Here is a 27245-nt window from a genome sequence, read left to right as displayed (position 1 = left end):
CCTGGGTCAGTTAGATCCCATGGAGAAGGGAATGGCTACCCATTCCAGTATTCTTGCCTGGAGAATTCCGTGGACACAGGAACCTGGTGCTCTATAGTCCATGGATCGCAAAGAGTCAGACACTACAGTCTAAGAGCCAGGCACACTGGGCAACTAACATTTTGGGGGGCTTTCCAGGTGGCGCTAGTGGTAAAGAACCCACCTGCCAATGCAGGGAGCATAAAAGAGGGAGATGTGGGTTCGATCCCTGGGTCAGGAAGATCTCCTGGAGGAGGGCACGGTAACCCACTCCAGTATTCTTGTCTGGAGAATCCCATGGACAGAGGAGCTTGGTGGGATATAGTCCATAGAGTTGCAAAAAGTCTGAGAGGACTGAAGTGAATTAGCAGGCATACAGTAGACACTTGAAAAGGCAAGGAAACATTCTTCTTCAGAGCATTATTCTGTGCCCCGGCTGCCTGCCCCCACCACCCAGGGAAAAAGGAGCTCAACTATGTGGATACTTTGATTTCAGCCCAGTGAGACCAGTTTTGAACTCCCTGACCTCCAGAACTGAAAGATAATACATTTGTATCATTTTAAGCTAAGTTTTCTGGAATTTCAGTAGAAAACTAAAGCTTTTCCCTTTGCTTCTCTGTGATTTATTTTCTTATTTTGTAAAATGATGTTTATAATAGTCCTGTCTACCCCTACCATGGCTGTGAGGTGTAAATGCCTGTTCAGGGCTCTGTGCTCACTCTGGGTGAGACCTAATCTTTGGTTTGTGGTCTGAGGCAAAATGAGGACAGTAGTCATTTCTTGCCTTTCTTATAGAATTGATATGAGAAGAAAATGGAGTTGTCTTAACTTTTATTTTTTAAATCAAATATTGAATACTATTCAAATATAACCTGTAATTTAACTCTACATTGCAGATATCTTAAAAGATGATATTTCAAAATCATGTGAGAAAAGGGCAAAATAGTACACATTAAGCACCATTCATTTCAGGAAATAATATTAGAGTGATGGGTGGCATCAGAGAAGGCAATGGCACCCCACTGCAGTACTCTTGCTGGGAAAATCCCATGGATGGAGGAGCCTGGTGGGCTGCAGTCCATGGGGTCGCTAAGAGTTGGCCACAACTGAGTGACTTCACTTTCACTTCTCACTTCGATGCATTGGTGAAGGAAATGGCAACCCACTCCAGTGTTCTTGCCTGGAGAATCCCAGGGATGGCAGAGCCCCGTGGGCTGCCATCTATGGGGTCACACAGAGTCGGACACAACTAAAGTGACTTAGCAGCAGCAGCAGCAGCAATGAGTGGTATTAATTCTGTTGATTGGTTCTTTCAGGTAGTCTATATTTGTTACAGTATTCATTTCCTATTTATGTGGTAATAATTATGGTTCTTCATTCCAAATCCCAGAGATGTGTGTTATCTTTTAATTGCAAACTTTGCTTATAATTTCTGAATGTAAACAGAATGATATTTATTTAATTCAACTGAGGATGAAGCAGAGGAATCATCTCTTTGGCCAGGATATAATTATCATACCTCCACTAACACATTTCGAGTATTTTAAAAGGTGTGTTAATTTTCAGTAAGTGAAATGACAAAATTCTCGTTGTACTGCTTGCTAATGATTAAGTAGCTCAGAAACATTTATGGTGAGTTTTGATTGAATGTACAGATGAATAAATAAATTCAGGCAGGTATAATTAAGCCTTATTTGTCTTGATTGCTTTTTAAAAATACAGCTGACCCTTAAACAACAAGGGCGTGAGGGGTACCAGTCCTCTTCACGGTTAAAAATCCACTTACAATTTATAGTTGGCCTTCATATCTGCAGTGCCTCTGTATCTTCAGATTCAACCAGTTGTGGATTGTATGGCATTATTATATGAATTTAGTGAAAAAAATTCCATGTATGAGCGGATCCTTGAAATCATTTTGTTCAAAAGTCAACAGATTTCCTTTATTGAGTTCAGGAGTATATGAAATGAAAAGTGAACTAGGCTATTATTATAATTGATTACCACTGCTTCTGTTTTCACAAAAACGTGGCAATCTGTAGTGCGATAGAGGTATTATTTGCATATTCTGAATTTTCAGGTGACGAGTGGTTACTGTTAGAAGGCACATTTTGTAGTGATAAATTTAAAAATGGATGTTTCCTATGGAGATTTAATGTTCTGGTTTGTTTTGATTCTATACCAGAAGCATCTCAGAGACTTAAAAAGAAGGCCAAAGAAGGGGGTATGATCACACTTTTATGGATCAACCAATAGTCCCGTCAATAGTGATTCCATCAGACCTAGAACCTGAACTGTTTCAGTTACCTCTTAGGACAAAGGTATCACAACACGTCCTCACCCATTTTTCAGTCTAAAGATGAAGGACAAATTGGACATCTAGGAATCTGTTAAGGTTTTTTTCAGGACATTTCAATCTGTTTTTAAACCACTTAGCACTGAGAAGTGATAGCCATTTGTAATATTTAAACAATTAAAATGAATATAACTAATGCACACCCTGAAAGTTATTTCTTGTCATTGCTTCTCTTCTTCTAAACATAAAATAATGGTAAAAACCCTGGTTATTTGACTACTCCTATGTGAAAATTCAAAAGTTAACACTGAAAAGATAAATGGAGTGATTTTTAATGTTGCAAATAGTTGATTTACCCTATACAAGAATACGATTCCTTTTCAAAGAGGTTGGCAGGCAGAAAGCTTATATTTGAAATATTTTGTAGGTTTGATACTCTCAAGTCAATCGGAAATTAAGAATGGAAGTTTCTTCTGATATTATAGAATAAATAGGAAACTGGGTCATTCTTCAATAACTGGATAAGGATTGGTTCTGAATGCAGACCCAAATAAATAAATAATAGGAATTTTGTTACAGAAGTCTTGAAGAAAAATCAATAAATATTTAAAAATGCGTTTGCATTTTAGAGCTAGTCAGCATCTTTGGCATAGCCACAAGGAAATAAGCATTTGAAAAAAAGGGGAGAAAAAAGTCTTTATAGAGTAAAAATATCCTCCTGTAGGTAAATCTAAAATAGAAGCATTTCAGAAACTTTGTGTCCTGAAGATGCTGGATAGTTTTGAGTGGAACTTCTATAAAGTTACCAAACACCAGAAAATTTCACAGATCAGAAGCCATTTCATTTGATGTTCCTGATTTTTTTTTTTTCTCCTTTGAGTGACAGGGATAAAGCAAAGGTTTTAGAGAACTGTCTGCTGCTTTCACTTTGGGCACTGCAAAGGGAGAAATTCGTATCAGATTTTTAGATTGCTAGGATATGCCCTACTTTATGGAGAAAACCTCATGATGTTTATACTTGAAATTCTTAGCTTTGTAGATTTTACAGGATTAGATGCCAGCTGCACTGGATCTCCTCTTTGGGGAAACTCACAGATGTAAATCATTTCCATTCCATCAACTTTCATTCCTGTCGAGTCACAGAATAGTTTTAATGTCTGTGTTCTTCACATTGGAAGATTCCCCAGCTATGAAGCAAAGGACATGGCTGAACACATTGACCTTTACTCTATTATAAACTATTGCTCTAGCAGACTAATGTTAGTTATTGGTGGCATTTTTAGGGGCCCTGTCTCCCGGTGCTGTGCCTGACCTGTGGCCTCCGTACTTTCTACTTCCCACCCTGATACCCACCTCACAACCTCCAGGCTGGAGCTTGGCTCTGCAGTTACACTCGTCTTTTGTGAACCAGTTAAGCTGTGGCCGTTTGCCTGGAATAGGCTGACTTATTTTCCCCAATTTTATCTTGTGGAATAGATATTGGGAAAGATTCAACAGAAAGAGCAGATACCTTGGTTGTTCTCAACCTTCACTTCTTTCCTGGGAGATTTTTTAAAAAGGCTTACATCTGGACCCACCATCAAAATTCTGATTCAGTTGTTCAGATATGGGCACTGGTTCATTTTTAAAACCCCAGATGATTTTATATGTGGACAAGAAGATCTAGGAGCTAGATTGAGGCTTAGGATTTTGAAAGTATAATTCCTGGACCAGAAGTGTCAGTATCACTTGGGAACTTATTGGAAATCCAAATCCTCCATATCGGGAGGCATGCCAAAGTTTGAGAAGAATTGATGATTTTGAACTGTGGTGCTGGAGAAACTCTTGAGAGTCCCTTGGACTGCAAGGAGACCAAACCAGTCAATCCTAACGGATATCAACCCTCAATGTTCACTGGAAGGACTGATGCTGAAGCTCCAATACTTTGGCCACCTGATGCAAAGAGCCGACTCCCTGGAAAGGACCCTGATGCTGAGAGAGATTGAAGGTAAAAGGAGAAGAGGGTGACAGAGAATAAAATGATTAGATAGTATCACCGACTCAATGGACATGATTTGAGCAAACTCTGGGAGATAGTGGAGCCTGGCATGCTCTAGTCCATGAGGTCACAAAGAGTTAGACATGACTTAGCAACTGAACCACTGGTTTAGGGTAACCTCCTAAGGTGGGAAGAAATGACTTGAGGGTATGCTCCATTGATACCCCTGTATTATATGTGAAAAGTGGGTCAGCACAGAGCCAAGTCTACGAATCAGTCAGACACTAACCACTGGGAAGCAGGCAGAATACTGAGATTCATGCTAGCACCCCACCATCTCAGGAAGTTCTCTGTCAGGAGATAGTACCCAATTCCAGCCAGTGGTAATTAGCACGTGAGCTTTAGAAAGATACTGTGTTGGTTTCAAATCCTGAACTTTACTTTTATTAACTTAGCAAACTAACCTCTCTGAATTTCACATACGTAAAACAGAAATGGTAGTTACTCCCTTTCTAGGTCACTGTGACAATAGAATAAAATTGTGAATGGAAAATATCCAGCAAGAGTAATTGTCTTGGGCATGTCACAACAAAAATGCATTCTCCAGAAATTATTGATATTATTTCCATATAAGAATAGTCATTACATTGTTTGTGGTACTGTCACTGTTTCCTCTGGAATCCATGGTAAATATTGTGAATTAACCCCAGCAATCTTCCTTGTGTACTGAGGCTTTGAGTGTTTTCTGATACAGTGCTCTAGGCAAACACACTCAGACCTGGTTTTCAAATGAATCCCATTTTAGAGACTGCTGCTTTCACTGTGTCCATTGCAAAGAGAGAAACACATATCAGAGTTTTAGATTGCTGGGTATGTCCTACTTTTATGGGAAAAAAAAAAAGCAAACTTGGGTTTAAGAATGTGCAAATCTTCTTAGAGGTACTCCTGTTCCTCTGTTTTGTTCCTGCCCACATTGAAGAAACACCTGATATACAGCAATGTCCAGGAGATGCACAGTGCCGTGCATGCATGAGAAGTTGCTTTAGTCATGTCTGACTCTGTGACCCTATGGACCATAGCCCACCAGGCTCCTCTGTCCATGGGATTCTCCAGGTAAGAATACTAGAGTGGGTTGCCATGCCCTCCTCCAGGGGATCTTCCCAACCCGGGGATCGAACCCCCATCTCTTATGCCTCCTGCACTGGTAGGCAGGTTCCTTACCACTAGTGCCGCCTGTGCTTACCACAGTGCTAGCCACATTTAAAAGTTCTGATAGCCACAGTAAGAAAATAAGAACTTTACTTTGAGACTTTGTGTGTCCAGAGCTCCAATGTCTAATCCCTTCACTTTACCACCTTTAGAGAGGACAAAGCCTTATCTCTGACCTCTATGCTCTGACCTAGAAATTCTCCAGAAAAACCTTTGGCTCTGCTCTGATTTTCTACTTCCTCCCCTATGAATACATTGCTAGACAGCATCGACCAGAGGAACTGAATATAGAATTTGGTGGCAGGTTTCACCAACTCTATAAACATATACCTTGAAATTCCCAGGGAGGTCATGTAGTTGACGAAAATCTATTTTTTTTTTTAGATTCTTTTTTTTTTAAATTTTCTTTCCATTTATTTTTATTAGTTGGAGGTTAATTACTTTACAGTATTGTAGTGGTTTTTGCCATACATTGACATGAATCAGCCATGGATTTGCATGTGTTCCCCATCCCGATCCCCCCTCCCACCTCCCTCTCTACCCGATCCCTCTGGGTCTTCCCAGTGCACCAGGCCCAAGCACTTGTCTCATGCATCCCACCTGGGCTGGTGATCTGTTTCACCCTTGATAATATACATGTTTCAATGCTGTTCTCTCGAAACATCCCACGCTCGCCTTCTCCCACAGAGTCCAAAAGTCTGTTCTGTACATCTGTCTGTTTTTTTGTTTTGCGTATAGGGTTATCGTTACCATCTTTCTAAATTCCATATATATGCGTTAGTATGAGTGTTACAAAATTGCTCTTCTGTAGGTTCATTTTAGGGCCTGTCTATGTCAGGTGATAACTGAAAACACTGCAGAGAGAAACAGTGTGAAACTACTAACAGTGAGTTATCCTTTAGTATACCTCATTCTGAAGATGGAAGGCTGTCTCAGAGGAATGAACACAGTCTTTCCAGGTGCTTTGATTTCATTTCATCCCAGCTCCATAAAAACCTCATTGAGTTTCTGTGTCCCATCACGCCATGGGCACAAAGCCGTGGATATTGTCCTAGGAATCTATTGCTATCTGATGGACACCTCAAACTTAGTCATGTTAAACAACCAGCATTCACTCTACTCATAAATTCTGTGGGTGAATAATCTAGTCAGGGCCCAGCAGGGACGGCTTGCATCTCCTTGATACCTGGGCCTCAGCTGGGAAATCTTAAAGGGATGGGAAGAAGTCTCAAACAACTGAGCAGTGTCATCTTCCGAAGGCTTCTGTCCTCACGTGTCTGGTGCCTGGGCTGATATTTCTTGAAGGCTGGGCTCAGCTGGGACCGCCACCTGGAGCCTGCACACATAGGCGCCTGGCCTTGTGTCTTCCACCTTTCACCACCTGGCACTGGGATCTGGGGGGTAACGTCCTGGGATGGGGCATCCAGAAACTGCCAGACTCTTTCTGACCTTCACCTTGGAAGTCATGTGACATGGTTTCTGCCACATTCCCTTGATTACAAATGCATTTGTACAGGAGAAATAGATTGGTCTCTATGACTCAGGGAAGGGTGAAATTATATTGCAGAATAGCATGTGAGCTGGGAGATATGGTTTTGTCCATTTTTAGAAACTCTGCCACAGACCCAGAGGAGAAGATGATATTTGTTTTTATCTGTAAACATTAGGGGAGTTACCCAAAGGTGGAGAGACAGGCATGGGACACCTATATCAAGCAGCTTCCTTTTCCTTTGGAAGGAATCCTGGCCCACAAGTGCACATTCATTATGTAAAGGGGTTATTTCCTCTGCCTGTGTTTCCATACCATGGAAACATTGGGGCGATTTCTATAGAACCGTAACCTTGCTGTAATGATTTACTGTATGAACACTAGTGTTACTTTGACAATTAGACTCGATTTGTTTGCTGTTTTATTTATAATTATTTTCAAAGTTGATCCCATGTTTCATTTTGCCTACCTAACTCGCATTCAGTTCTCTCATTAAATGTTACTTCCTCCAGGAAGTCTTCCCTAACTCCTCACCTGGATTATGTTCTCTTGTTGTGTATTATTATTTCTAGTGCTTACTATCTGTGACTAGAAGGCTTGATTTGTCTCTAGAAAATAGTCCATCCTAAAGTATATCAGTTCTGGGCATTCATTGGAAGGACTGATGTTGAAGCTGAAACTCCAGTCCTTTGGCCACCTGATGAGAAGAGCTGACTCATTTGAAAAGACCCTGATGCTGGGAAAGATTGAAGGCAGGAGGAGAAGGGGATGACAGAGGATGAGATGGTTGGATGGCATCACTGACTCAATGGACATGGGTTTGGGTGGACTCTGGGAGTTTGTGATGGACAGGGAGGCCTGGCATGCTGCGGTTCATGGAGTCACAAAGATTTGGACACGACTGAGCAACTGAACTGAATAGGCTTTAAGAATAGCCTTCCTAAGAAGACAGGACCAATGTTTATCTTTACCCTTGTGTCCCCTCTGCTGAACATATTGTTAGCATAGAGTATATGCTGAATAATTACATACTGTTGAAGAAAGTTGCTTTTGAAATCTATTCTTGAACATGTCTGATCTGGAGGGGTAAAGAAGAGAACAAAAGCCCGGGAGAGGACCACATTTTCATGATGTACTTCTCTTCTTCCTCTGCCTCCTCCTCCTCTTTATTTTTTCACTTCATTCATGGAGGGAATCAATTGCAGAAACCTCCCAACACACTTACCTAAGCCCACCGGGCCTCCAGTCATCTCGGTGTTGAGGATCTTGGAAAGTAGCTGGTATCATACCCTATGCTGGGTGGACTCTCCCAGTAACACAGGAGGAAGTGGGCAACACATTACGGATGGTCAACCAGAAGAGTGTACCTTCCAGTCCATGAGGCTGAGAGAGCTTGGCGTCTTCCTTTGCTTGCTCTAGGGATTTTCTTGTTAATACAGATTCCTAGGAGTACTTATCAGAGAGCTGAGACACTACAGGCAGATTATAAGCCTCTTTCAAGCTTAATAGATACACCCTTCAATATTTTTAGAATGGCATTTACTTTGATAATTGGCCTGGCCTGTGTGTGTGGTGTGTGTAAAATTAATTTTATTGAAGTGTAGTTGATTTATAATGTGTTAATTTTTTGCTGTGCAACAAAGTGATTCTGTTATATATGTATATGTGTGTGTATGTATACATAAATATATATATGTACGTATATATTCTTTTTCATTCTTCCATTACGGTTTATCACAGGATATTGAATGAGTTCCCTGTGTTATACCATAGAACTTATTTTTAATCCATTCTATACATAATAGTTTGCATCTGCTAACCCCAAAGTCCATGCCATCCCCCTACCCCACCCTCTCTCCTTCTTGGCAACCACAGACTGTCTTTTATACCTTTGAGTCTGTTTCTGTTTTGTAGATAGGTTCATTTGTGTTATATTTTAGATTCTACATATAAGTGCTATCATATGGTGTTTGTCTTTCTCTTTCTGACTTACTTCACTTAGTACGATAATCTTTAGGTCCCTCTATGTTGCTCTGGAGGTGGGTATAGCAACCCACTCCAGGATTCTTGCCTGGAGAATCCCTTGGACAGAGGAGCCTGGCAGGCTACAGTCCATGGGGTCACAAAGAGTTAGACGTGACTAAAGCGACTTAGCACACATGCATGTTAATGCATATGGCATTATTTCATTCTTTTTTTAAGACAGACTGGTATTCCTTTATAAATAGGCTACACGTATTTATCCATTCATCTGTCAGTGAACACTTAGGTTGCTGCCATGTCTTGACTATTAACGGTGTTGCTATGAACATAGGGGTGCATGTGTCATTTTGAGTTATAGTTTTGCCTGGATATATGGCCTGGCATATTTGAAGTATCCTGATTTTCCGAGTCCTAGACTGAAAAGCAGTGAAAGTGAAGTTGCTCAGTCATGTCCAACTCTTTGCGACCCCTTGGACTGTAGCCCAATAGGCTCCTCCATCCATGGGATTCTCCAGGCAAGAATACTGGAATGGGTTGCCATTTCCTTCTCCAGGGGATCTTCCCGACCCAGGGATTGAACCCAGGTCTCCTACATTGCAGGCAAATGCTTTAACTTCTGAGCCACCAAAAAAACAAAACTACCAGTTACTGAGCATCTAGTATTATGTGTTAGGAACTGTGCAAAGCTTTCAAATTACATCTTTCTTAATACTCCCAACTCCACAGCAAGTAGGTAGCATCATCTCTTTTTAAAGATGGGGACATGGGGTCTCCGAAGGGTTAAGTGACTTACTGATACCTTAGAGTTGCTTTATGTAGGGAGTGGGGTTCAAACTCAGTATGTGTGTCTCAAATACCTGCTCTTCCCTGCCCCCTGAAAGCACTGTCACATGATTTCATTATGCAGTTTGTATCCTCGACCCTCTTTCTTTCAATCCTCTAGGGTCTCTTTTCTGGGAAACATGAAGGGCATCAGGACTTGGTTCCCCACTGTCATCCTAGCACCTCAGTGGTTGAACAATTAAACATAATACTGGCAAATTAGTTTTCTAGCGCTGCCATAACAAACTGCCACACACTCAGTGGTTTAAAAACACAGGGAAGCTTTCTTTCACAGTTCTGGAGGTCAGGATCCAAAATCAGGGAGCCAGCAGGGCCACAGCCCTGAGGGGGGAGCCGTCTCCTGTCTGCTGTCTTCTAGGTGCTCTGGTGCTCCTTGACTTGCGGCTGTGTGGTCCAGGCTCTCTCTCCAGCTGCACAGGGCCTTCTTCCTGTTATGTGTTCTCTTCTTGAAAGGGTATCAGTCAGGGGATTTAGGGTCCACCTTAATCCTTTATGGCCTCATCTTAGCTAATGATGTGTGCAAAGACCCTGTTTCTTTTTAAGGTCACATCCTGAGTTTCCAGCGGACATGAATTTGGGGAAGAAGCACTATGCAACCCACTACAGTTGGGGATGGAGAGGAATTCAGAAGGAACGAAGGGACACATTGGAAAGCAGGGAAGTAGGACTAGTACATTTTCAGGGTTCTGTGTGTCCCTTTAATTCTATTCTCTTTTTCTCTGGGGCTTCCTGAATCATCTAGCCCAAGAGCACAAGGGAAGTCATAATCACGTATTAAAACGGAAGCAAAAGAGACTTTTCCCTTTGGCCAGACTCCTTCCCAGATTCCTTGTTTTTCTGCACCATCACCTTGCTTCAGACAGAGAAAGACCAATACATTCGTGTCAAGAATTCCTGAAGGAGAAGGCAAACTTCCGTGATAAAGAAAAACATCAATACAGCATTCGTTTTCTCTCCATGTTTCATATTTAGACAGTTCTCTTCAGAATCTCTCTGGGTAGTTGTGGAGCCTACCCAATAGCCATCCAGCCTCTTCACAGCAAAAAGAGAAAAGGGTCACTTTGGGGATGCTTTTGTGACCATTCCATAAAGCCAAAGTGCAACAGCAGTTTCACATCTTTCTTTTATTCTCATTTTGGATATTTCTATTGGATAGGTGTTTAAAAGAAACCCAGAAACACTGGAGTGCAGTTCAGCTCTTCATTAATTTTGTAGTTTAATGATGCATTGCTAAATTATCCCTGTGGAACAAAACTAACATTTACTGAATCTGTATTGCTTAGCTGGTACACACTAGACACTTCTTCATGCTCGATCAGTTACTCTTCCCAGCATCTCTGCAGGATGGATCTTATTGCTTCCAATTTTTGGCAACAATGCTGAGATTCAGAGAGCAAGCAGCAGAGCTGGATTTGGATTCAGAGCCTTGGGAACATAAAGGAAAGAGAGCTCCTAGTAGTATCTTCCTAGAGTTATTGAGGAAGAGCTCATGGAAAAGGCAGGCCAACATCACACTGTGATGATGTTGATGGTGGTGGTGGTGGTGGCCTCTGCCGTTTTTGGAGCATCCACTATGTGCCCAAAATGATTCCAGAAAGTTTATTTCACAAAGATGTTTCACAAAGCTTATTCCCAGTAACATTCACTGTATAAATGTTTTCTGAATGTCTTTTTCATAGTATTATCAGTTTGGATCTGAGGAATCAGACACCAAACCTGGTTTTCTACTCCTGGTCATGCTATCATTGTCTGTTTTACATCCATAGAAACTGTGGTGTAAAGAATTTGTCAAATCTCCCTGGGATTTGTATCCAGTACTAAGATTCGCATGCAGATCTGTCAGCCTCTCAAACTTTGTCTTTTCGATATAGACTTGGTTGCACTGAAAGCATTTTCCTTTTCCTTAAAAAACAAACAAGCACTTTTTTTTTTAGCAATAAAAGATACTTGTTGTTTGTAAAAAATTCATAAGTACAAACTGAATGAAATAAATAGTAAAATGCCTTCCATTTATCCTCTATCCAACTTCCCAGTGTAAATCATTGCTAATGGCTTAATATGCATTTTATAGATGTTTTTATTCATGTACAAATATGTGTAAGTGATTAATATATATTATATATAACATGCCATACTTAATATATAGTACTGTAGATCCAAATAGAAAATCATTTGATTGAGTTAACTACACTATGGTTTGTTTCTCCCTGCTGTGGAAGAATTAGAAAGGGTATATATTACAGAAAATAATAATGAAAGTAAAAGATTATTTTATGCAGATCACACACACACCAGAAAGGATGGGAACTGGCTTCCTCCCACTTTTTGTTTTTGCTTCTGCAGTGATCCTGCCACATCTGTTCTACCCATATTCCTACTCACGGTTTTGAGTTGAGAATAGCTTTTGGTCCTAGAGATGCAAGCCTCTTTGCCAAGGGGAAGACTTAGTACACTTTTTTCTGGAAACATTAAGTGTCTACTGACAGATGAATGAATAAAGAAGATACGGCATACATGTATATGTACAGTGAAATACTAGTCAGCCATCAAACATGAAATCTTGTCATTTATGACAACATGGATGGCCTTTGAGGGCATTATGCTAAGTGAAATCAGTCAGATGGAGAAAGACAAATACCGTATGATTTCATTCATGTGAAATATAAAAAACAAACTAAAAAACAAATAACAAACCAAACAAAATCAAACACGTAGGTACAGAGAACAGAGCAGCAGTTATCAGAGGGGAAGGTTTGGGGATGCAAAATGGGATAAGGGGGTCAACTCTATGGTGACAGAGAGAAACTGAAGTTTTGGTGGTGCTGAAGTTGAAACTCCAATACTTTGGCCACCTGATGCGAAGAGCTGACTCATTTGAAAAGACCCTGATGCTGGGAAAGATTGAGGGCAGGAGGAGAAGGGGACCACGGAGGATGAGATGGTTGGATGGCATCACTGACTCAATGGACATGAGTTTGAGTAAACTCCGGGAGTTGGTATTAGACAGGGAGGCCTGGAGTGCTGTGGTCCATGGGGTCGCAAAGAGTCGGACATGACTGAGCAACTGAACTGAACTGAACTAACACTGTAGTGTATACAGAAATAGAAATATAATGTCATATGCATGAAATTTTAAAAAAGAAAGAAGAAAAAATTAGAGACTGAATCTCCCAGAGGGAACTGGGATTATAGGGCTTGGTATTTGGGAAGTAGTAAAAGTAGTTTAAGCTATGGTAGTTTAGTCCCAGGAGAGGGAAGATAGAGGCCTCTAGATTCTTCATTGGTGTCCCCAAGAGTGGGTGAGTAATGGGTATACCGTGGACCTCAAAATTCAGATTTTAACTACTGGCGTACCTGCTCTTGGCAAAGATTTCAGCCCCTGAGTTTAGCAGGTGAATGGCAGGCCTTCATTCTGTTCATGGGGTTCTCAAGGCAAAAATACTGAAGTGGTTTGCCATTCCCTTCTCCTTGATAGTGTATTAAAAAGCAGAGACATCAATTTGCCAGCAAAGGTCCATATAGTCAAAGCTGTAGTTTTCCATTAGTCATGTACAGATGTGAGTTGGACCATAAAGTAGATTGAGCACTGCAGAATTGATGCTTTCAAACTCTGGTGCTGTAGAAGACCCTTGACAGTCCCTTGGACTGCAAGGAGATCAAACCAGTCAATCCTAAAGGAAATCAGCCGCTTCACTTGGAAGGACTGATGCTGAAACTGAAGCTCCAATCCTTTGGCTACACGATGTGAAGAGCCCACACTTTGGAAAAGACCCTGATGCTGGGAAAGATTGAAGACAGGAGAAGAAGGGGGAGACAGAGGATGAGAGAGCTGGATGGCATCATTGACTCAATGGACATGAGTTTGAACAAACTCTGGGAGATGGTGAAGGACAGGGAAGCTGGCGTACTGCAGTCCATGGGGTAATGAAGAGCTGGACATGACTTAGTGACTGAATAACAACAAAGCAGGGCTTCAAGCCTCCTTTTAATGGGCCAGAGGAATAACCAGTGTGGAAATCAGACCGCCTTCCCACAGGGTTTTGCCTGAGACCCACAGAACCATGATAGAATCCCACAAAGGGCAAATGGGGTGGAGTGGGTTTCAATAATAAATGAGATTTAGTTGTCTATTCTGGCAAATAGAGGACTTACAGGGCCTAGAGTTGTATTTATTCTGACTTAGGAAATTGTTTCTCAAATTCACGCACTGTGTTAGATTGCAAAGACCATTTGTCCTTGAGCCTAAAGAACAGATTTTCAGATTTCACATTTAAGAAACTGGGAATCAATGCAATATATATGTGTGTGTGTGTGTGTGTGTGTGTGTGTGTGTGTGTATAAAATTACTTCTTCCTCCTTCCCCCAATATTACTATTAAATAAATGTTGTTTTTTCAGTTAAGGAAATGTGGCATGTCCCTAGGATATTAGCAAAATAACTGACATTTCTTAGCCTCCTTTGCAGAATATTTCATCCAAGAATGATATCTGATGAGTCTTTCCATCCTTGTTTTAAGACATGGCCAGAGATAAACATGCCAGAACTTTATACTTAGCAATTAAGAACAAAAATTAAGAACTTTATATTTAGCAATTTTTAACAGCTTTATTGAGGTATAATGTATGTAGCATAAAGTTCACCTCCTTAAAATGTATAGTTTGGGGAATTCCCTGGTAGTGGTGTGGTTGGGACTCCACACTTCCACTTCATGGGTCCAGGTTCAATCCCATCCTGCAATATGCCGGGTGTGGCTAAAAAAATAACCCCCAAACAAGCAAGCAAAAAACCAACAGTGTTTTACTAACCCATACTAATTAGAACAAAAGCTATCTCAGTAAGAGTGACAAATTCAAACAAAAATCTTTACCAAAAAAAGGACGGTTCAGTTGTTTTAAGTGTATTTTCAGAGTTTCACTTCCATTATAATACTTTAATTTTAGAACATTTTTATCATCCCAAGGAGAAAACGTGTATCCATTCCCTTGAACTTAGGCCTAAGTAGCCACTTACCTAGTTTATGACTCTATAGATTTGCCATCTGGATATTTTATATAAATGAAAACATAAAGCAGGTGATTGACTTCTTGCACTTTTAGCAAATGTTTTGGGGTTTATCCATGATACATGCTGTTGTATGTAGCAGTGCTTCTTTTCTTTCTTTACAGAAACTTTCTTTTTTTGGCACTATACTGCATGTGGGCTCTTAATTCCCCCACCGGGGATTGAACCCACACCCCCTGCATTGCAAGTGCAGTTTTAACCCCTGGACCACCAGGGAAGTTCTGCTTCATTATTTTTCATACTGAAAATTATCCCATTATATTGATATACCACATTTTCTTTATGTAATCATCTGTTAATGTCTCTATGGGTTGTTTCCACCTTTGGCTATTATGAATGATGCTAGTATGAATATTCCTGTGTGAATCTATGTGTGGATATATTTTCATTTTTCTCAAGTGTATGCCTAGAAGCAGAATTGCTGGAGAATGTGGAAATCTTATATTTACTAGTTGTAGAACTGCCAAGTAGTTTCCAAATATTTCACATTCCCATTCAGTGTACAAGGGATTCAGTTTCTTTACTTTTTTATAGATAATTTCTGTTGTCAGTCTTGATTATAGTCATTCTGGTGTGTGTGAAGTGGTCACTGTGGTTTTACTTTGGGTCTCTTTCATGACTAAAGATGTTGAGTATCCTTTCATGTGTTTACTAGAGATTTATATGTATGCTTTAGCAAAATGCCTATTTAAATACTTTCCCCATTTTCTAATTGGGTTACTTTTTTTATTACTGAGTTGAAAAGGTTCTTTATATATTCTGGATTCAAGTTGCTTAAAAGATGCATGCTTTGCAAGTATTTCTCAGAGTCTAGGAGTTGTGTCTTTAGCAATTCTTTATGAAGGAAGTGGCCTGCCTCAGAGAGAGCTCCTTAAACCTCATTCCTTTCTCCTTTTCCTACAGTCACTGTGATAAATGAATTTATCAACACATCATTACCTGACTGTATTTCATTTATAAGCTCTTCCCATCTAAGTTTTCCCCAGCTGCCTGATTCAGTTACCTTTTCCTTTTCTTAATTCTCCTTGCTGTTGTTGTCCAGTTGCTCAGTCGTGTCTGACTCTTTGTGACCCCATGGACTGTAACCCACCAGGCTCCTCTGTCCATGGGATTCTCCAGGCAAGAATACTGGAGAGGGTTGCTGTGCCATCCTCTAAGGGATCTTCCCAACCCAGGAATGAAACCCAGGTCTCCCGCATTGCAGGCGGATTCTTTACTGTTTGAGCCACATATTATAGGGGAATCTTGCAGAGCAAGGAAATTGAGCCTTCTTTTCTCTGAGGAGGTGAGGACTGAACTGGATACCCAGGATAAGCAAGTGTTAATGTGGCTAAGAAGGAAGAGCATGTGAAAGTGCCTGTGACCCAAGGAGACAAAGCCCTTTTGAAGCAGCAAATAAAGCCTTGTGGTAGGAGCTGAGCAGACAAATGAGAAAATGAACTGAGACAGTCAGGTGCAGGCGAACCCCTGATGGGCTGAAGAGGTTACATTAACAATGCTTTTCCACATTTTGAGACCACTGAAAAGTAACTGAGAGGTTTTAGAAAAGACTGTAAGATGATCACCTTTGAATTCCAAAGGGTGTATTGAAAAATGAACCGTGATTATGAGAGTTCCATTTAGAAGCTACAGGAAGAGCTCAAGTATTGACCACTTAGATGTGAGTAAGATGATGGTAGCTTCGATGAGGGGGGTAGAAATGAGGATAAAAGAATGAATCTGAAAGACATTTAGAAAGAAAAATCAATGAAACTTGATGGTTTGATAAGGGATTATGGTGCTAATTCTTCTGCCGTGATTTGACTGTAACTGTCTTGGTTTGACGCTCCTGTTCTACCCCTTGGACCACTTAAAGCCTCTCTTTTTCCATTTCTTCATTTAGAAAATATGGATGGTAGTATTTAATTCATATGAGTGGTACAGCACTTTTAGAGCAATATCTAAATCATAATGTCTGCTCAAAACTATGCTAAACAATTAAATGTGTTCATGTTTTTAAAAAATTCCAATTATTAGGGACTTGTCTTTTTGAAAAAGTGAAGGAAAGTGAATATTTTCCTAAAAATTAAACACACTGAAGACATGGTTCTGGCCAAGTTGGACTATCCCCGTTCCTCCCAGGTCCTTAACAACTAAAAAACCCTTGACTATAACACAACAAAGGCCCAGGTAGACTCTGAAAGGTAGAAGAAGATGGACTACATAGCAACTCTGGGAGATGAACAAGAATGTGTTGGGTTCTCTGTTTTCGTTTTGCCTCTGGTGTCTCTCAGATGGGAAGTTGAAGAAGTCTGGAGCCTGAATCCACAGGTAGGCACAGAGGAAAGACTGCTCCTCGAGAAAGAACTAGAAAAGGGGGCCTAATAGAACAGAAAACCTTTCTGAAAACACCCTCCTTGAACCATATGATAGTAGGAAACCTGCTTGGCAGAAGCAGGTGGTGCTAGAAGTCCCTCCCTTGGGATGTCAGTGGGCCCAGCATGGAGCTGGGCCAGCAGCACACAGGCTGTGCAAAGCCAGGGCGAGGCAAGGTGATGGGCAGTCTGTCTCCTAGTCCATCAGAACCTCCACCTCCACCCAGCATGGACAAGGCTGTGTGACGTGGAACTACCATTACACTTAATGCTGGAAGACTGATTCGTTTCTCCCTGACACTGGTTGGGCACAAACCAGCAATGATGTGCTCTCATTCCTGTGTGACACAGCTCCGGAAATCTTAGCTGACAGAATACGGAGGCAACACGAGGAAATAAAAAGCATGCAGATCAGAAAGGAAGAAATAAAGCTAATCCTCCTTACATATGACATGCTTGTCTATGGACTCAATTCTGAGGAATCTACAGGAAAACTGTACAACTAATAAGTGAGTTCAGCAGAGTCACAAGCTGTACAAGATTAACACACAGAATTGATTTTATTTCTTTATACCATCAAGTGATACATAGAAACTAAAAAGAATAATATCATATGCAATCACTCTGAAATAAAGTGAAATTCCTACTTATAAATCTAATAAAACATGTACAGGGTCTGTGTGCTGAAAATTGCAACACACCAATAGAAGAAATAAAAGTGTAGGTAAATGGGGAAACATACTGTGTTTACAGGTTAGAAGGTTCAGTATAGTAAAGATGTCAATACTCCACAAAGTGATACATTTAATAAAATTCCTGTGAAAATCCCAGCAAGATTTTCTCTAGAAATGGGCAAACAGTATCTAAAATTTAGGCAGAAAGGGAGAAGAACTAAGATGACTAAAACAAAATGGAAAGGGTAAAGTGAAGGGAATTGCTGTTATATGACATGAAGGCTTTCTATACTCACAATACTCACAGCAGTGTGGAATTGGCAGTGCAATACACACACACAAATCAGTGAAACAGAATAGGGAATCAGGAAAGAGAAGAACATAAATACAACCAACTGGTTTTGGCACAAGCTTTTGCAATTCAATGAAGGAAAAGTGGCCTCTTCAACAAATGACATGTATAGGCCAAAACCTAAACTTCTTACCATATGCAAAAATAAATTCAAAATGGGTCATGAACTTATAATCTAAGAGGTAGAAGTACAAAACTGTTAAGAAAAAAATGGGAGGAAACTTTGAGATCTAGGGCTAGAAAAGGAGTTCTTACATGTGATATCTAATGCACTATTAATAAAATGAAAAATAGGTAAATTGAATTTCATCAAAAGTAAAACATTTTGCATTGTGAAAGGCTGCAACCAGCATGAAAATACATGCTACAGACTGTGAAAATATCTGCAAATCACATATCCAATGAAGACTTTATATCTGGAATATATGAAGAATTCTCAAAACTCAACAGAAAAGAAAAAAAGACCCAGTTGTACAATCAGCAAAAGACATTTCACCAAAGATATAGATGGCAAAGGAACATGTGGAAAGATGCTATCATCACTGGCTATTAGTAAAATGGCAAATTAAGATCTCAATGCGGTATCATAACACACACAATATGAATGACTACAATCGTAAAAATGACAGTTCCAAGTGCTAGCAATGATGTAGAGAAATGATCACTCATGCATTGACAGTGGGAATGTAAAATAGTACAGCCATTCTGGAAGTTCATTTGGTAGTTTCTTACAAAACAAAACAGTCACTTACCAGATGCCCCTATAATCACACTCTTGGATATTTATGCCAGAGTAATGAAAATATAGCCACATAAAAACCTGTGCACAGATGTTTGCAGCACCTTTTTTCAGAGTTGTGAAACACAGGAAATAATCCAAGTCCCTTCAGTATGTGAATTGTTGAACAAACTGATATACATTCCAATGGAATACTATACAGCAGTAAAAAGGGATGAGCTGTTGACGCTACAACAGTCTGAATACAACTCAGGGGCATTAAATCTACTTTTTGAAAAGTCAGTCTCAAAGTTTACTTAACTGTGTAATGCCACTGTATAACATTGTCTAAATGAGAATTATGGAGAACCAGGTTAGCAGTTGATAGGGGCCAGGAATTGGGGGTGATGAGGGGTAGTGTGGAGAGGTATAAACACAAAGACATAGCATGATTGCCATGGTTGTGGTTACACAAATTTTTACCAAGTTAATATTGCTGAGAACTACACCCATATATACATAAACACAATGTGAGCGCAGTTGGAAAACATGGTATGAACTGACTAGTTCTGTAGGCTACTTAGCAGTGATACACGGATGTCAGTTTCCTGGTTTAGATATGACGCCACTGCTATATAAGACAGCACTATGGAGAGAAACTGGGTAAGGGAGATCAGGGACAGTTTGTACCACTTTTCAGCTTCTGGTTCGTCTACAGTTCTTTTTTTTTTTAAAGGTAAAAGAAATTATCTACATTGTGACCCAGCATTGTAGATGCTTGAATAGCTTCATAATACTTTGGGGGTTTGGAAAGAATGCAGGAGAAAGAATTGAGGATATGGGGGTTCAAGTCTTTGACATACAACTTACTATCTATATACTTATAGATGCTCCAAACTCCAATTTCATCTGTGAAATATGATTTATAAGACCTGCTTGGCATATCCCAGTGAGGTCACTAAAACTTTTTTTTTTTGCGAAATGCAAACTATATCACTTTGAACAAAGTGAAGCTGTAGCCAGTCAGATCCCAAATGTAAGACTTTTGCAGTCACAGCTGTAGTGACTGTTTCAGTAGCTTGCTTGGATCCTGCTTAATCCACTAAGAAAAAGTATGTTAATTGAAAATGGTTATTGATTACAATGTTACAGAAGTGGATGGGAGTCCTTAGGAGCTATCCCATGAAAAAGGGAACAAAGGAGAAAGGATCCATGTGATAATGACAATGCTTAATGAATACTCATTAAGTATTACCCAACTAATTAATTAATTAATTAAATTATATATTAGCCAACATAACATTAATTATCATTAGTTTGAAGAGTTTGATGCCAAATCCTTAGTTCTTTGTCTTGAGAGGTTTGATACTCCAAATTTACTGTAATCAAGCTGGTTTGTATGTCAACAATCCTAAACATAAATCCTTCAGCTTTCCAATGTATAGTCTTGTTTCTTGGGAACTATAATTGAAGCTAAGCAAATGTTTCTTTGTTTAATATCTTCAGAAGTGAAAGTCACTCAGTCCTGTCCGACTCTTTGTGACCCCATGGACTATACAGTCCATGGAATTTTCCAGGCCAGAATTCTGGAGTGGGTAGCCATTCCCTTCTCCAGGGGATCTTCCCAGCCCAGGGATCGAACTCAGGTCTCTTGCATTGCAGGCAGATTCTTTACCAGACAAGCCACAAGGGAAGTCCAAGAATACTGGAGTGGGTAGCCTATCCCTTCTCCAGTGGATCTTCCCGACCCAGGAATCAAATTGCGGTCTCCTGCATTGCAAGCGGATCCTTTATCAACCGAGCTATCAGGGAAGCCCAGTATCTTCAAAGAGGTATTCTAATTTAAGTGCATTTGGAGTTCTACCTGTTCACAGCTTTCCTGCCTGAACTTCCATCCCTTAAACAAAGTTTTCTTAACCAGCTTAACTACCATTCAACAATGAAGTCTGCTCACAAGTAACTAATAGTAGTGAGAAAAAGGAGTAATACTACTACTAGTAGTAGTAGTAACGATGATAATGAACTAGTTTACATTTATTGAGTACTTACTAGTTACTATGCTGTAATAAATGTCATATCTATATTAACTGAGTCCTCATCACAACCCTAGGAGATGGGTTGTATCCTATTCACATTTTACATATGGAAGCTAAGAAGACTGGCTGTTTAAGTCACTCAAATGCCTATAGCTACTAAGTGGCATATCCAGGATCATCTAACCCAGGCTGTGTGCTTCCAGAACCTCTTGCCTCTATGTTCTGCCACCTCTCACAAATGCTTGTCTCACACTGTCTACAGCATCTCCAGCAGCTGGAAGGGGATTTGAGATTTTTAGCAGGAGACCATTTCTTCTGTGGCCATCTCTGTCAAACATAGTTTTGAAGGTGCTGAATACTTTGAAAACTTAGGCGTGACTAAAGATAATAAGGGGGAAATGTTTTGAAACTCTTGCCCTTTGGGGATAGATTGGATTTTCAGTGGGTATTTGGGGCCAGTACAGGAAAAGACAGTCTTTATTCTTGGCATCATGCAATCACTTCCCCAGTGTCTAGAGGCACGAGTCCAAATTCCTCCACTTAGTAGTTTTGTGATGTTAAAGTATTTAATAATGCAATCTTTAAGTTTAATAATGTCTTCATTCCTTCATTGTAAAATGAGCATATTTCATGTGGTTGTTGGGAGAATTAAATGACATATACGTGATAATATTTAGCTCAGTTGGGGAAGGAAGTGGCAATCCACTCCAGTTTTCTTGTCTGGGAAATCCCATGGACAGAGAAGCCTGATGGGCTGCAGTCCATGGGGTCACAGAAGTCGGACACAACTCAGTAACTAAACCGATACTGCCACCATTTAGCTCAATGCTGGGCACTTTGGATTCACTATTACTATGTGAGAGAGGGCTTCCCAGGTGGAGCTAGTGGTAAAGAATACACCTGCCAGTGCAGGAAACATAAGAAACCCGGGTTTGAACCCTGGCTTGGGAAGATCCCCTGGAGGAGGGCATGGCAACCCACTCCAGTATTTTTGCTTAGAGAATCCCATGGACAGAGGAGCCTGGTAGGCTACAGTCCATAGGGTGGCAAAGAGCCTGACATGACTGAAATGACAGCACAGCACATGTGAAGTAGAAGGCGGTAAAGTCTGGGTTATAGAAGATTTGCTACAGCTTGTCTCCCCAAAGTTAACTAGTTCATTGGGCATTCATGATAAAACTTGCAAATCTCATCACCATATATTGTAATATCATTGCCTCCAAAGTGATGAAAGATATTAAATTTATTAAAAGCTCCAAGATGGGTTAAATTCATATGGTGTCAAGAGTACATGGAAGCCTGCATGGCAAGAGTGTTCATATGAAATGGTATTTGAAGCGAGGCAAAGGCATAGATTTTCACTTCATTGTGAGAGTACTTTGAGTCCAGGAACCTCATGACAAGCTAAAGAGGTAGTAATTGACTTATACACTTGCAAGAGAGTGATCAGTCCACCTCATCAGAGAAGGGGGTTTGCCTCAAGAATATTGGTAGATAACAGGGTCAGTTCAGTTCAATCGCTCAGCTGTGTGTGATTCTTTGCAACCCCATGGACTGCAGGACGCCAGGCCTCCCTGTTCATCACCAGCTCCTGGAGTTTACTCAAACTCATGTCCATTGAGTCACTGATGGCACTCAACCATCTCATCCTCTGCCAGCCCCTTCTCCTTATGCCTTCAATCTTTCCCAGCATCAGGGTCTTTTCCAATGAGTCATCTCTTCGCATCAGGTGGCCAAAGTACTGGAGTTTCAGCTTCAGCATCAGTCCTTCCAATGAATATTCAGGACTGATTTTCTTTAGGATGGACTGGGTGGATCTCCTTGCTGTCCAAGGGACTGTCAAGAGTCTTCTCCAGCACCACAGTTCAAAAGCATCAATTGTTCGGCACTCAGCTTTCTTTATAGTCCAACTCTCACATCCATACATGACTACTGGAAAAAAACATAGCTTTGACTGGACAGACCTTTGTTGGCAAAGTAATGTCTCTGCTTTTTAATATGCTGTCTAGGTTGGTCATGACTTTTCTTCCAAGGAGCAAGCGTCTTTTAATTTCATGGCTGTACTCACCATCTGCAGTGATTTTGGAGCCCCCCAAAATAAAGTTTGCTACTCTTTGTACTGTTTCCCCATCTATTTGCCATAAAGTGATGGGACCGGATGCCATGATCTTAGTTTTCTGAATGTTGAGTTTTAAGCCAACCTTTTCACTCTCCTCTTTCACTTTCATCAAGAGGCTCTTTAGTTCTTCTTCACTTTCTTCCATAAGGGTGGTGTCATCTGCATATCTGAGGTTATCGATATTTCTCCCAGCAATCTTGATTTCAGCTTGTACTTTATCCAGCCCAGCATTTCTCATGATGTTCTCCGCATATAAGTTAAATAAGCAGGGTGACAATATACAGCCTTGACATACTTCTTTTCCTGTTTGGAACCAGTCTGTTGTTCCATATCCGATTCTTACTGTTGTTTCCTGACCTGCATACAGAGTTCTGAAGAGGCATTTAAGGTAGTCTGGTATTCCCATCTCTTTCAGAATTTTCCACAGTTTGTTGTGATCCACACAGTCAAAATCTTTGGCATAGTCAATAAAGTAGAAATAGATGTTTTTCTGGAACTCTCTTGCTTTTTTGATGATCCAATAGATGTTGGCAATTTGATCTCTGGTTCTTCTGCCTCTTCTAAAACCAGCTTAAACATCTGGTAATTCACAACTCACGTATTAATGAATCCTGGCTTGGAGAATTTTGAGCACTACTTTACTAGCATGTGAGATGAGTGCAATTGTGCGGTAGTTTGAGCATTCTTTGGCATTGCCAAAGAATGGTTCATGACATCGTACAGGAGACAGTGAGCAAGACCATCCCCAAGAAAAAGAAATGCAAAAAAGCAAAATGGCTGTCTCAGGAGGTCTTACAAATTGCTGTGAAAAGAAGAGAAGCAAAAAACAAAGGAGAAAAAGAAAGATATTGCCATGTGAATGCAGAGTTCCCAAGAATAGCAAGGAGAGGAAGAAAGCCTTCCTCAGTGGTAACAGGATAGGTGTGTTAATTTACCCAATGGGATAATCCTTTACAAATGTATATTGTTATTACATTGTACATTTTCAGTATCTTTCAATTCTATTTGTTAGGTATGCCTTTATTAAGCTGATGATGGGAGTGGGATGATTGGAGACTGGAAAGACAGCAATGGACCAGACTTCTGGAATGTTGCATAAAATCATACATTTCTCCACACTGTTGTTTTACCTGGAGTGCCCTTCTTGAGCATTTCTGGCTGAGAAAGCCATGACTGTTTTTAAAAGGTTAGTTCAAATACCATGTCTTTCAAGAAAAATTTTTCTGCCTATTGGAAGGCATTTCTTCCCTCCAGTGAACTTCTTTTCGGTTTCTCTTTGTCTCTCTTAGCAAACATGAGCACACGTGCTCGTTTGCCTAGGTCGTTCTGAGCTGTGCCTCTTATTCCAGTGTACTTATTAGCAAAGTCCCTTTTCACTCTAAAATATGTTCTGTTTATATGATAAAATATAAGCTCACCTACTTATAACTCTTATCGCTTCTCTCTTGTGTTCTGGTTAGTGGCATATTGCTGTCTGGTGACCTCTATTAAAACGTTCATGTGAGCAGGGACCATATCTACTCATTTGTATTCCCAATACAGACTCTAATGATTTTTTATTAAGTGGATTTAAATAAGTATATTGAAAACTCTTGGGGTCTAATCCTTTATTCTTAGACATTTTTGTCTTCTTGACGTCTTCTGGTATTGCACCTGTACTTATGAGGTGCTTGCTAGGTCTGTAAATGTGGTCGGACATTCACAGGGCTCTACTATTTCTGGAACAACCTGAAGATGATTTGAGCACTGACTAGAGGTGTGTCTTCATAAATCTCCTCCCCTCACACTGCTTGCTAACCTGCGCACGTGTCTCTGACAGTTTGAGTTGGTCTTCCGGCCTTAGGACAAATTTTCTTTGGAAATAAGAGCAATGGGCAAGTATCTACTTGACCTTATTGCTTGTGGGTGACTGAAACAGCTCTACTTTGCAGAATTTAGCTTTTCTCTAGGACTCTTTAACCTAGTTCCTGTTAGGAAATTTAAAATAAAAAAATAATGAAGTTAGACGTTATTTCACTTGATTGCTACATTGATCTAATAGTTTGCATAACAAATATATTGAGTGTTTAGTTACGTTCACTTAGTGTTTTCTTTGAGGTTTCTAGCTGGGATTTCAACTTTTGTTTTATAGTCTTATGACTTCAATAACTCTACTTGATTTTTCTCCTTAAAATTTCTAAGTCATAGTAGCAGATATTAAAGGGAATAAAGGGCATAAACATTCTCATTTATTTACAGAGCGGTCATTTAGGTGAATATAAAAAGTTCTCAGTGATAAGGGGAGAGTGTAGTTATCTGTGAAATCTTGATTTCTAACTTGGAATCTTTCAGTCCATTTCATAGTGTTAGATATATTTTCCCCTGTGTCTTGTGAATTAAGGATGCTGTGGCTATTTGAATATATGTAACCATATTATTTCACATCAGGCATCAGCGCAGTGGTTAAATTCTGAACCCTGTGAAAATGGTTAGTGCTGCTCTGTCAGGCTGTATTTGCTGGGCCTTCCTGTTTAGTTTTACCCTCCTTGTTCTTTAGGAGGAGGATATTGAGAGGATGTGACAGGTGGTTGGACCACGAGCTGAGGCCTGGGAATCAGAGCCTCCACATGCAATCCCTGTCCCTGTAATATGTATTCTGCCCACTCTTCCCACAGTCAGAGCTGTTTCAAGGACACAACCCTGAAAGAGCAAGGCGTTGCTGAGACCATCAGGATGGAATACATGACCGAACCCCATTAAGGCCTCTACATAAACTTCAGATTCTGGAGGGCAAGTGCAGAGATCTACTGGTCTTGCAGCCACCCAAGGCCAGTCTCACATGGGAGTCCCCTTGCTTATTAAATCTGTGTCTAGCAGTCTGGAGTGTCTGCCTCTTTCTTTGGTCTCTCCTTGCTCTCTTTGTATGAAGGCCAGTTTCAGATTTTACCCAGGAAGCTTCCAAGGTTTCCAACCAACATGTTCTAAAAAGGCCATGGACTCTCTCCTGTAGGTTTGTTTCTTTTCCTTTTCTTTTTCTCAACACTTTGCAGGAAGGTTTCCCAGCCTTGGGACTGTTGACATATCAGACAGGTTGAATTCTTTGTTGTGGCGCACTGTCCTCTGCATTGTCAAACGCTTAGCAGCATCCCTGCCCTCCATCCACTAGATGCCGAGAGCATCTCCTTTCTCAAAGTGCAACAACCGAATGTCTCCTCGGACATTGTCAAATGTTTCTAGGAGGAAGAAAAGATGCAGAATTGAACTCCCCTCTCCCCCACCCCTTGAGAACCTGGCTTTGGAGCCTCTGCAGAAACCTTTGCAGCCATGAAAGAAGCAGTGACCTTAGAGCAACACTTAGCAATCATTGTCACTTGGCTAAATCTCTTGACTTCTCTGACACTCCATCTGCTTCTGTGCAAAGTGAGGATAATAACATACATCTTCTAGGGTTGTTGAGATTTCAAAGTCCCAATGCGTGGGAGTCACTTTCATTCTTACCTTTTCCAATGTCAGAGATTCCAACTCATGAAAAGGTGTCTCTCTTTCTTACCCTGCAAACAGAGCACGACGACTGTGGCAGCGGGCAGCACAACTGCGATGAGAACGCCATCTGCACCAACACCGTCCAGGGGCACAGCTGCACCTGCAAACCGGGCTACGTGGGCAACGGCACCATCTGCAGAGGTAGGCTGGCTGCTGTGGGCGCAAGGCTGCCTGTGAGCTGCCCCCCTGCCCGGGTTATTGGCGCTCCTATCACAGGTCCTTTGTGCCTTTCTGGTCACTGACCCAGGCCAGGGTTCCTGTCTCTGGTGGGGTCAGTGGGCAAGTACACTGTGCCTCAGAGAAGAATAAAAATGCTCTGAGTCTGACTTTGGGGTAGAAGGAGGAAGATGTGCTTGTGGGTCAGGGCATGGTCCCATGTCTAGATGGCCGCCTTCAGCTTTGTTGGCTTGTGTTTGGTTTTTTATTTTTATTTTTTCATTTATATATATTAGTTGGAGGCTAATTACTTTACAATATTGTAGTGGTTTTTGCCATACATTGACATGAATCAGCCATGGATTTACTTGTGTTCCCCTCACACCTGAGGGTTTACTGAGCCCCCCTCCCACCTCCCTCCCCATCCCATCCCTCTGGGT

General features: G+C 40.7%; 1 protein-coding gene across 2 annotated transcripts in view; it reads left to right on the top strand.

Moving 5' to 3' along the window:
* NELL1 (neural EGFL like 1) overlaps positions 1-27245 on the top strand; it is a 994502-nt gene that overhangs the window by 597090 nt on the left and 370167 nt on the right. For both annotated transcript variants that reach the window (XM_065936472.1, XM_065936471.1), the window contains exon 14: positions 26668-26790. In XM_065936472.1, coding sequence (XP_065792544.1) covers positions 26668-26790 — 123 coding nt within the window. The remainder of the gene's footprint in view (positions 1-26667; positions 26791-27245) is intronic.

This window comes from Muntiacus reevesi, chromosome 5 (assembly GCF_963930625.1).
Source record: "Muntiacus reevesi chromosome 5, mMunRee1.1, whole genome shotgun sequence".
Taxonomy (NCBI): domain Eukaryota; kingdom Metazoa; phylum Chordata; class Mammalia; order Artiodactyla; family Cervidae; genus Muntiacus; species Muntiacus reevesi.
The sequence above is the reverse complement of the archived record's forward strand: the minus strand, read 5'-3'. Positions and strand labels throughout refer to the sequence as shown.